At 44.2% G+C, this 12,544-nt stretch overlaps 1 protein-coding gene across 1 annotated transcript; it reads right to left on the reverse strand.

Moving 5' to 3' along the window:
- Positions 1 to 2,178, reverse strand: LOC115788805 (myotubularin-related protein 7-like). The gene is made up of 4 exons (XM_030741995.1): positions 1,960 to 2,178; positions 740 to 868; positions 552 to 666; positions 1 to 472 (listed from the first exon to the last, which is right to left on the reverse strand). Exons 1-3 carry the CDS (start codon positions 2,176 to 2,178, stop codon positions 625 to 627), a joined length of 390 nt encoding a protein of 129 aa, XP_030597855.1. The 3' UTR covers positions 1 to 472; positions 552 to 624.
- Positions 2,179 to 12,544: the final 10,366 nt, after the last annotated feature.

Raw genomic sequence — 12,544 nt, forward strand, 5'->3', positions numbered from 1 at the left:
CAGGCGTGGCTGATTTGACTTCTCCCCGAGGCCCACCGGAGCATCCCGGACGAACAGCGAGGGCCCATGAACCCGACACTCTTCACAGACTGAAGGACAAACCAAACAGTGGATACAGGCTGAATCTGGATCACAGCTTCCCCCTCTGCAGTTGCACAAGCACAGTCTCATAAGTAGGAAACTAAAACGTCTCTGCTGTACACTGAGCAGCAGTGTGAGTGTTAAAAAGAGAATAATCAATGAAAATGAAAACATCCACATGAAGCTGATTTGAAGGTAAAATGAAGAGTTTTTAATCCTGTTTTTAAGGATCTCTGTCAGAGACGAGACAGATGACCCAGGTGATGATCTTCTGCTGGCTGCTCCTCATCACATGAATGTTTTCAATGCCAATGAACTGCAGCTTGATGTTGGTGTAGTGGTCCTCGTTCTCATAGCCTTTACCCGCTGCTCGATTTGCCATCGCGTTCAGCTGTGTGCGCGCGCAAACACACATGTTATTCACAACCCCTCTTCATGTCACTGTACGTGCATGTGTGTCTGTGTGTTACCTTGGGCCTGGTATCCACCACATAGATGTAGTCACTGCCAGGGTTGGACTTCATCACCGCCTGTAGCATCATCTCATCCTCCTGACAGCGGCTGACTGCACCGGCACACGGCTGCCTACAGGGCGATAACACACTCAGAATCACCACCTTCCTTTCTGTGTGTGTGCGTGTGTGTGCGTGTGTCTGACCAGCGTGTCCTGGTGGAAGTACGACAAAGCAGGAAATCGTCCTCGACTTCTGAACCTCGAGCTGCCGACAACGATGGCGGGCGTGGCCGACTTTGGAACAAACAGCTCTGAGGGGTAGGTATCACACACCTGCAGAGGACGCACACAGCAAATACTTTTGGGCTCCAGCTCAAACCAAAAGCAGGCATCATTTTACAGTGAGACATTGGTGCTCAGCTTCATTTAGCACAAATGCAGCCAAAGTCCAATCTTTGTGCAGGGTTTGCCAAAAGCTTCCCATCTGAGGTCAATTACTGCTCATTTCTGATTAAATATTTAGTGACTAAACAGCCCTGTGACAGACTGGCAACCTGTCCACAGTGTACCATGCCCCTCATCCTAATTGCAGCTGGGATAGCCTCCAGCCCCCCCCCTTATGGATAAGCAGAAGAAAATGGAAGGACAGACTAAGCACTGGAGGAAAACTGGACTGAGCCACCCTGAGCTGGAGGCAATAAGCAGCGTTCTGAGGGAGCTGCTGATCGCAGGCTGAAGGGAAACTTATCTAATCTATGACCTTGTAAACATCCTGAGTACAAAGACTACTCACTGCACTTATCAAGAGAAATATGAACAGCTTCAGCTCATAGTACAGGAGCAGAGCCCAATGCTGTGCTAACTAAGGAAACAAAAATCAACTTGAGAACACATGAACTACAAAACAAGCAGATATGGAAACACTGCAGGGAGCACAGATAAATGTTTACACTGGACACTAAAAGTGATGAACCTGACCGGGGCGACCAGAGTCAGAGGCCACAGCCCTAATAATACAAACATCCTCCCCCTACAGCTGTTATGAAGGTGAAAGTTATCTACAGAGACCAAAACAGTTTCTGCATCTGGCTGTAAACACATGTTTCTGCTGGGAAGTTTTAACATGGGGGTCTATGGGACTGACTCACTGCTGGCGCCCTGCTGGACTGCAGAGGAACTGCAGCTTTTGTCTCCTTTGTCTCCCCAATAGAAACATTCCTGCTGTCAGCTGAGCAGCATGTCTGAATCTGATGATGGTTTGAGTGGCAGAGCGTGGAGCTCTCAGAGCATCGTACCATCAAAAGTCTTTAGCAGTAACTTTAATTTCAAAGTGTTTAAATGTACTCATCTGTTAATTAACAGTGTCCTTTTCCTTACATACTTGACCCTTGTTCCTACATAAATGTCACATGACCACGACTGACCCTGTATTCGCTGTTGGCTGCCGTAGCAACCCACAGGTTGTTAGGAACTCCCATCCTCTTGTAGTCGGCGACGAGGTCGATGAAGCTCCACGACTCCTCTCTCTCCTCTTTGTTCACGTTGGGGTTAAAGGACAGGCAGTAGAGCTCGCTGTACTTCTCTAAGAGGACAGGACTCACTGTAACACTCAGTATTTTGTGTGTCCTGTCACAGCAGTTCATGGCAGCAGACTGTAGTCCATCCTGAAGGAGTTCAGCATCATTACTGAGTACCTGTTCAGCAGCAGCATCATCTCAGTTCAACAACTATCACCAGAGGCAGATGCAACAGACAGAAAGACGGGTACTTGTATTACTCAAATATTTCCTGTGTCCGGCTCAGAAATCATTGCTGCTTCTGACTGAGTCAAGCTGGCTCTGACACGGCTCACAAATTCAAAGCGAGCTTTGGCACTGCTTTAAACCTTTAGCTGTTTTCAACTATAACATAACTATAACTATAACTGACCCAAAGCTGAATAACTGGCAGGAAGACAGCTGAGCTGATGTTCAGTGTCACACATGGTGTTTCATAGGTTCACGGGCTGAACAGATGCAATAAATGTCATTTATTGTCATGTATGTCAATAAATGTCCCCTAGGAGTGGTGGCCTAGGGGAGAAGAAGCGGGTTCGTCACTGAGAGGACCCTGGTTCAAATCCTCGGGCTGGCATCACTGTGGGTCCCTGAGCAAGCCCACCCCCCCAGGTTGCTCCCCGGGCGCCCTTTGGCTGCCCCCTGCTCCATGCTGTGCTGTGTGTACTACATACTCCATGTGTGTGATGGGTTAAATGCAGAGAATGAATTTCACTGCATGTAAATGTATGTGACAAATAAAGCTCTTCTTCTTCTTCTTCTTCTAAATATGTGCATATGATTCAGTTACCGGGGTCCCCACAAACACATCAGACCTGACAGGTGTGTGTATGACCTCACCTCATTAAATCACTAAAAGCAGGAAGTGCTTGGCAGCCTGTTCATGTTTTATAGTCATGTTTTATTGTTCTCAACAAATCCAACATGTACAGTGATGTGAAAAAGTATTTGCCCCCTTCCTGATTTCTTTTTTTTAATCATATGTATCACAGTCACATGTTTCATTAGCAAAATAAGCCAAGAGCAAAAACCACTGGTTCCTAACTTTACAACAGGCATTAGTGCTGTGATAACACACGTTTATTTAATGAGGCGGCCTGTTTCATATTCAGGTGCTGGTTTTCATCACGTGCTGTGTTTCACTGACTGAGTCCTTCAGACTGACTCGGTCACTGAAGTCGATGGTCATCCATTAAGAGTTTACCTGTCAGTACCTGCAGAAACAGTACCTGCAGGAACAGTACCTGCACAAACAGTACCTGCAGAAACAGTACCTGCAGGAACAGTACCTGCACAAACAGTACCTGCAGAAACAGTACCTGCAGGAACAGTACCTGCACGGCAGTGTCCATTGTAAGAGCTGTTGTTGCTAGGCAACATGAGCATCTGACAATACTGTTCTATGTAGGCGGGGCTTGTTGCAAATTTTAAAACAAAATGTTCAGTAGAACTCTGATGTCATCACATCGCTTAGTTTCAGCATTTTTAAACAAGACAGACAACACAACACAGCAGCCAACAGACAACACAGCAGCCAGCAGCCAACAGACAACACAGCAGCCAACAGACAACACAGCAGCCAGCAGCCAACAGACAACACAGCAGCCAACAGACAACACAGCAGAAAAGACATCTCAGCATCTCAAATAAAACAGAAATTATCACAGTGAAAGCACAACAACAAAATACTGGAAGAACACAGCTTCGACTGTGAACACCTGAAAGGTAGCTTCATTTCCTCTTTTACAAATTTCTTCCTTTGATTAAAACTTTTCTCAGTTGATTTGGCCCAATTCTCACAGCACAAAAGTGATTTTCACCACTCTTAATGCAGTTCTCCAAACAGTTAAAGCATTTTTCATAACTTATACTCACCTGTGCAAAAGGCAACATGGCGTCAACTACTATATAGTCCATAAAGCCATGCTACATACATTCAGCAGCCACTTTATTAGGTACACTTGTTGGTCGCTCGACCTCAAAAAAGTTTGAGGTCATTTGATTGAAACACTAACACAATGCTGGACAGTATTCAGGGAAATGAGAGCTGGAGAGTTGTGAGTGACAAAAGTGTGAGAATTGCTCCAAATCGATTGAGAAGAAACTGTAACAGCACTTTAAAAAAAAAAGAGATTTTCATGGGAGGCTAATAATTCTGTCCTGATCTGTTGCTTCATTTCTTGGTGGAAAAGCCACAATGAACAGGTCAAACTCCAGAGCAGGACTGGTGAGCACCTCGCCCTTCACAACCGTCTCAGAGCTCATCGCGCTGCGCGAGGCCTTTAAGTCCCTGCAGGTGGAAAACTACAAGCTCAAAGAAGATGTGCAACGAGTTCAACATCAACTTAAAGAGGAAGAAAAAGGGAAAATGGAGGCAAAGATGGAAGTAGAGAACATAAAGAAGGAACTGAGAGGAGTAAAGAAAGAATTAGAAGAAGAAAGAAAAGGAAAAGAGCATGTGGAGAAGGATGCAGAAGATCTCAAAAAGAAACTACAGGAAGTGGAAGAAGCTCTAGAGGAGGAAGTCAAAGGAAGACTGGAGGCTGAAAATGAAAATGGGAAAATAAAGAAGGACCTGTTAATATTATTGAAGGCACTGGAAGAGGAGGTAAGGGAGGTGCAAAAAACAAAACATTACTGTGAAAATGCAAAGGAGGAAGTGGACACTGTTAATAAAAAACTGTTAGAGGTGAAGAACACATTAGAAAAAGAGAGAAGAGAAAGAAAGTGGGCAGAGTACGAAACCAAAAGTGTGAAGCAGAAGCTACAGGAAGTGGAAGAAGCCCTAGAAGAGGAAGTCAAAGGAAGACTGGAGGCTGAAAATGAAAATGGGAAAATAAAGGAGGACTTGTTACAATTATTCAAAGCATTTGAAGAGGAGGAAAGGGAGCAGGCAGAGGACGACACCAAAACTGGGAAGCAGAAACTGCGGGAAGTGCAGCGTGTGCTCCAAGAAGAAATGAAAGAAAAGCTGATGGCCAAAAAAGACTCAGAAGATCTAAAAAATGAATTATTGGCCACAAAACAAAAACTAGAGGAGGAAAAAATAGAAGCTTTTATAAATACAAACATGCCCGAGACTGAAATGACAGCAAAAGACTGTAAAACAGCTCTCAAACAGCTGAAACTAGAACACAAAGCAGCCAAGAAGAATTTGAAAGTGAAAGCAAAAGAGGCCAAAAAGAAACTGAAAGGAAAAGTGAAAGAGGCCGAGCAGCAGCTGCTGAACACAATGAAAGAGCTGAAGAAGCAGAAGAAATCCACTAAGACATGAAGTCCACTTCCTCCTTCTCCTCCTTCCCTCTGTCTCCTCACCCCCCCCCTCTCATCCTTCCCTCTGTCTCCTCACCCCCCCCCTCTCCTCATCCTTCCCTCTGTCTCCTCACCCCCCCCTCTCATCCTTCCCTCTGTCTCCTCCTTCCCTCTGTCTCCTCACCCCCCCCCTCTCCTCATCCTTCCCTCTGTCTCCTCCTTCCCTCTGTCTCCTCATCCCCCCCTCTCCTCATCCTTCCCTCTGTCTCCTCCTTCCCTCTGTCTCCTCATCCCCCCCTCTCCTCATCCTTCCCTCTGTCTCATCCTTCCCTCTGTCTCCTCACCCCCCCTCTCCTCATCCTTCCCTCTGTCTCCTCACCCCCCCCCTCCCCTCATCCTTCCCTCTGTCTCCTCATTCCCCCCCTCTCCTCATCCTTCCCTCTGTCTCATCCTTCCCTCTGTCTCCTCCTTCCCTCTGTCTCCTCACCCCCCCCTCTCCTCATCCTTCCCTCTGTCTCCTCATCCCCCCCCTCTCCTCATCCTTCCCTCTGTCTCATCCTTCCCTCTGTCTCATCCTTCCCTCTGTCTCCTCATCCCCCCCCTCTCCTCATCCTTCCCTCTGTCTCATCCTTCCCTCTGTCTCCTCATCCCCCCCTCTCCTCATCCTTCCCTCTGTCTCCTCATTCCCCCCCTCTCCTCACCCCCCCCTCCTCATCCTTCCCTCTGTCTCCTCATCCCCCCCCTCTCCTCATCCTTCCCTCTGCCCCCCCCCCTCCTCCCACCACGCCTTTCTCTTTAACACCCCTAACCTTCCATTTTTCCTCCCTCCCTTTCCCTCTATCTTTCCCATCTCCTTTTTGACTTGTTTCAAGTTATATTTCCTCCCATTTTTTAGTTAAGTTTCTTATTTTTTAGTTGTTAAGTTTCTTATTTTTTAGTTGTTAAGTTTCTTATTTTTTAGTTGTTAAGTTTCCTTTTTTAGTTGTTAAATGTGATTGAACTGTGTTGTGTTTTGATGTCTTCATATAATAAATGAATACAAAGTAAACAAAAGAGGTTTCTGTCAGTATGTTCAACAGGACGAGAGGAAGCACTAACTCATGTTTTTGTGTGTATGTCCTCATGGCTGCATTAATGGTGTACAACTCATTTTGTTCACAGTTGTGTATCACAGAAGTTACTATGAAGTGTCCCCACAAAAACTTTTGAAATTGCATTTTTTCACACAAACATCATTTAATTCTTCTGCTTCATTTTCAAACACATTCATCATAAACCACCTCAGATAGTAAAGAGACTCGGGACCGGATCCATCCTGATGTATCACAGACTGTAATGGATCTGCAAACTGGGTCTGGATCGGAGTCCATTCGCACAGCGGGATGAATCCAGAATGGATCAGATTTATGGATCAGGATCGCTCCTTGTACTTTGCTGCACAGCTGGTTATAAGCTAACGTTATGGCAGCTAACGTTAGGCTCGAGTGTCCTAAAAAGCCGCTTTCTCTCCGATACAGTTTGATTAAATCATCACTTTGTGTTACACGACAGGTCATTTGGAAAAACAACAGATTTGTGTTTACTGAAAGTTTTTGTTTTATAAAGAAATCTTTATTTCACATCATTTCATTCAGGAGTAAGAATAAAACTCCCCACTCCACAGAGTAGGTCCGGGGACAATTTCACTGCAGCCAATCAAAGCATACGAGGTGAATAAACCCCTTCAATGATCTTTAACTCTAATTAGCATCACACTAAATCTCCAAAAACAATTCTCCACGGCAAGAGCAGCTAGAGGCTCACAGGTGTGCTGCAGGGAGACAAATTTACACTATTAAAGGTTTTATTAAAAAGACATTTAAAAACAGTTTTACTGATACACACTAAAATACCTGGTACCTCGATCTGCCCCTCTATTGACTACCAGCTTCCTCTACTACTGCCTCTACACAGATCTGAAATTAGGTCATCTATAAATACACAATTTCACAAAAACTTCTGTAAGAAATAAAACTTGAAACCTTCAGATATTCATGCCCAGGATTATGCCGCTCACATGGAGTGAGGTGTGCACCCGCCTCACTCCAATGGCCTGATCCCACTCATAAAACTGTTTCTACGTGCAGTTGATTGTATATTTACCCCTGGAAGCACTAATTAAAGGCACAACCCCCCCTTTTTCCTTCAGTACCAACTGCCACATTCGTATGAGTTTATTCTCCAAGTGTCGCAGGTCAGTGATGATGGATCTTCTTCACCGCTAACAGCAGCAGAAACACCAGGGCTCACTGACAGAGAGGTCAGGATGTCCTCAGCAGCTCACCTCAGTATCACTGACACTGCTCAGCAGAGCTTCACTCACTTGTATTGAACTCCTTTTCCAAAGTTTTCCAGCCTCCTCCAGAGTAACACCTGGAAGCTTCTCACCGGCTCACTGACAGCTGAGTTACTGACAGCAGCACTGACTACACACAACATTTAAAGGAGCTTGTTGCAGCCCATCAGTGTGATGTTCACTGAACAATGACTTCATAAAGGAAATGGTCATAAACTGTGGCAAAAGCTTCATCTTAAACATTTGAACTTCAGCAACAGTTGAAGACATTCAGACATCAGTTTTAGGCAATTAAGCTCAAAATCATTATTTACACGAACCAAACTAAGGAAACCAGTCAGACTGTCTTAAATTCAAGTTTGGAGTTATGAAACAAGGAAATGAAAAAGGAGGCCAGGAAAGAGCCTGGAAACAGTACAGGAGGCTAAGAAGGAGCCTGGAGAAAATACAGGAGACGAGAAAGGAGCATGGAGACAGTACAAGAGGTGAGGAAAGAGGATAGACAAAGTATAGGAGGCGAGGAAAGAGGCCAGAGAAAGTAAAGGAGTCGAGGAAACAGCCCGAAGACAGTGAGGGAGGCCTAGAAAGGAGTAAAGGAGGCGAGAAAAGGGCACGGAAAACACATAAATACTGGAGACAGTGAGGGAGGTGAGAAAAAAACCTGGAAACACTGTGGTGAGAACAGAAACTGGAAACGGTAAAAGAAGTGAGGAAAGAGGCCGGAAAGACTAACGGTGCCGAGAAAAGAGACTGAAAACAGCAAAGGGGTCGAGGAAAGAGCCCGAGGACAGTGAGGGAGGCCTGGAAGGAGTAAAGGAGGTGAGGAAAGAACCTGGAGAAAGTACAGGAGGCGAGGAAAGAGACTGGAGAAAGTACAGGAGGCGAGGAAAGAGACTGGAAAAAATATAAAAACTGGAGACAATGAGGGAGGCAAAGAAAAAAAATGGGAACACTAACGGTGGCGAGCACAGAGAATGGAAACGGTAAAAGAAGCGAGGAAAGAGGCTGGAGAAAGTAAAGGAGACAAGGAAAGAGCCTGGAGACAGTACAGGAGGCTAAGAAGGACCCTGGAGAAAGTAAAGGAGACAAGGAAAGAACCTGGAGACAGTACAAAAGGCCTGGAAAGAGGCTGGAGAAAGTAAAGGAGGTGAGGAAAGAGGCCGGAGAAAGTAAAGGAGATAAGGAAGAGTTTTCCTTGCCTCCTTTACTTTTTCTGTCCTCTTTTCTCGTCACCTTTATTTTCAGAGGTATCTCTTCTGGCCTCCTTTTCTCTTTCCAGACTCTTTTCTTGCCTCTTTTTCTTTCTCCTGCCTCTTTCCTTTCTTCCTTTACTTTCTCTGGGTTCTTTCCTTGGCTCCGTTGTTTTCCCCAGCCACTTTTCTCGCTTCCTGTACATTCTCCAGTGTCTTTCCTTGCATCCTTTACTGTCTCCACACTTCTTCTTTGCGTCCTGCTCTTTCTCCACATTCTTTTCTCACCTCCTTTACTGTTTCCAATCTTTTTCCTCACCACCTTTACTTTCTCCAGGCTCTTCCCTCACCTCCTTTCCTTTCTCCGACCTCTTTCCTCACCACCTTTCCTTTCTCCAGCCTCTTTCCTCACCACCTTTCCTTTCTCTGGCCTCTTTCCTAACCACCTTTCCTTTCTCCAGGCTCTTTCCTCACCTCCTTTCCTTTCTCCGGCCTCTTTCCTCACCACCTTTCCTTTCTCCAGTCTCTTTCCTAACCACCTTTCCTTTCTCCAGTCTCTTTCCTAACCACCTTTCCTTTCTCCAGTCTCTTTCCTAACCACCTTTCCTTTCTCCAGGTTCTTTCCTCACCTTCTTTCCTTTCTTAGGCCTCTTTGCCTGCCTGCTTTGCCGTTTCCAGGCTCTTTTCTTGTCTCCCTCACTTTTTCCAGTTTTTATCTTTTTTCCACGCCCATTTCTTGACTACTGTACTTTTTTCCAGGCTCTTTCCTTGTTTCCTTTACTTTCTCCACGCTCTTTTCTCATCTCCTTTGCTGTTTCCAAATCTCTTTTATCACCACCTTTTGTTTTTCCAGGCTCTTTCCTCACCTCCTGTACTTTCTCTGGGCCCTTTTCTCGCCTCCCTAACTCTGAAACACCTTCAGAGTAACAGCTGTTCTTTCGTGTTCATTCTGCAGCGATAAAACTGGTCGAATCAGGGACAAAGTCCTCTAATAAATAATGTCGCGAGTCACTTTTTCACTTCGTTGACGAAATATAGCTTGTTTTGAGATATTTATACAATCTCTTAGTGAGAAAAAGTACTGTAAACACTCTCGAGTCACTACGGCCCACAGTCTTACCTCTGCCTTGACTTTGCACATGTAAGCAGCAACTTTGTGGATTCATCTGAAAACACACCCCATATACCCACGTGTAAGGAATTTTATTGGCTATATATCTGTGGTTTTAGATTTTGGGTCAGAGTTGACCAATCAGAACGATTGGAGAGCATTTCGAGCATGTCCAGAGAAGTCACATGACGCTGTATGGATACTATTGGCTCTGGAAAACCCATTTTATAGCATGATTGGCCAAATGAGGTGTCAATCCAATTCTGAGGGTCTAGTTTGTCATATAAAAACATCGTAAGGGCAGACTACAGTGTGACTATGAGGCTACAAGGCTTTAAAGTTGGAAAGCACTGCAAACGTCCCGCAGGCGGGACACTGCCAGTTAGCAGGTTAAACTCCTATAGAAGGAACACAAGTAACAAGTCACTGTGAAAACACACTGCCTCTTCTTTCTGTGTATTTCTAATGTGTGTTGTTGTTTCTCCAGAGCGCAGTATCCTTCCCAGCTGAGACAATACTGTGATTTCCTGCACAGACTTTAGGCCCTTTCACACCGGATGCGTTGCGTAAAAACGACACGAAATTCCGAATCTTTCGGATGCAAACCTGTCGTGTAACCTACATACACACCGGACGCATTGCGTTTTTGCGAATAAATCCTCCTCATATAACGCACGGTGGAAAAAAAATGCAGTCATCATCAAGCAATGATGTAATGAGGTGCTGATGTTTCTAAACAAGAGAAGGAAGAAAGAGAGTTTATGGGTTCATCCAACTCATAAGAAACAGCAGCAGGGAGAGTTTCATGGTTTGATCCCGGAGTTGAAGCTGCATCACGGATGCTTTCGCGCATATTTCAGGATGTCAGTGGGACAGTTTGAGCTCTTGTTGGCAGAGTTGGGATCACATGTGAGGAGACAGAGGATAATATCAGAGAGCCGACTGACCCGGAGCAGCCTGTAGCTGTGTGTCTGAGGTAAAATAGTTTGATTTTATTGTTCCCACATCACTGTATAGTCAGTACATCGGTGCGTGTTTTGAGCTATGACCTCACATGCTGCTAAATGCAGCGCTCTGATTGGTCAGTCCTGTTTGTTCACTTGCGAAAGTCAGAAAAATCGAACTTGATCCGATCCGCCTTTTGTCTGTGGATTGACCACAGTGTAGCATTCCCCCTGACACCTATGAACATGCTTGCTTTGTGTTATCCTCAAAAAAGTAATTACATGTTAATGTGTTTTGCACAGGAAGAGGTGGTGCAGGTCCTTCACTCACCGAATTTGTCATTGAATCCAGTTTGAGTCGACACACTGTTTGGATTCCTCCATCAGCTGATGCAGAGCTCATCCAGATGTCTGTGGTTGTGATTCGCTGTAGATTCTGACCGTCCTTTGCAGCCCTCACTGGACCTGCAGCTCAACACTTTCTCTAACAGCTGTTTCAGCTTCACTCTCATGGATGCTTTACCACCTCATACCTGCATTCATTATATAATTAAGCTCCTTATTAAGCATATTTAAAGGTTTTATTTATTGAATTCTTTTTTGTTTTCTATGTATTTGGCTGCTGTAACTCAGTAGTGACTTTTGGGATAAATAAAGTATTTCTTATATTTTGGACACCTTGTTGTGTTAGGCTTTGATAGCACTCAGTGAGAGCTCTTCAGCATTTTTCTTTTTACACTTTTTCCTTTTTTTATGAAAAACAATCACTATTGTTTTTCATAAAAACAATAGTGATTTGATCTCACCTTCAAAAGCAGCAGTACTTTAAATATGGTGTCTAATTACAGGCTGTCAAGTGACAGAATAATGTATGCACACTGTGTCCAATGACAGGACCAGATTTAAATATAATATCCAGATTTACTTTTATATGGAAATAAAAACCATGGATGACCTCATGTAACATGATTCTGTGATTCATTGATCAGAATAAGACCTGAACCTGATGAAAATGTGCATTTCACAATTGAGCAGAATTTGAACCATCTCAGAGTTTGTAGTTGTAGGAACATTATGGAGAACATGCAGTACATGTCATCACCATGTTAGAATATGATGTTATATTAGGTTACATTAAGCAGCAGGCCACAACCAAATACACATGCAGAAGTCTGGAAGCACCACCAGCAGTATTTTATCTGCTAACATGATAACTTGCGTCTTGAGCTGATGTCATAGTCATGTGTCATGTGACGTCACGCTGTCACAGCTTTTTCTTTACATGTTTACATGAATAAAAAGTATATAAATAGTAGAAATACAGCAGCTCATCTGTATTCACAGCCAGTTATGGTATAGTTACCTTGAAAAAGTAGTCCTACTACTGATTACTGATTACGCCTTAAAAAAATTACTTAGTTACTTTACTGATTACTTACTTTTAGAAGTAACTAAGTTAGATTACAAGTTACTTTATTAGTTACTTTCAACAGCGGCCGGTCTTGTGCCAAAAAGTGATCGTCTGTCATAAAGTGATTCTGATGTTTCCGTGTGTTTTTATGTGTAATGTCTTTGCTTATATTGGTAAATAGAGTGCAGTCAACATTATTTATGAAGGGCT

The sequence above is a fragment of the Archocentrus centrarchus genome, chromosome 1, assembly GCF_007364275.1.
Source record: "Archocentrus centrarchus isolate MPI-CPG fArcCen1 chromosome 1, fArcCen1, whole genome shotgun sequence".
Taxonomy (NCBI): Eukaryota; Metazoa; Chordata; class Actinopteri; order Cichliformes; family Cichlidae; genus Archocentrus; species Archocentrus centrarchus.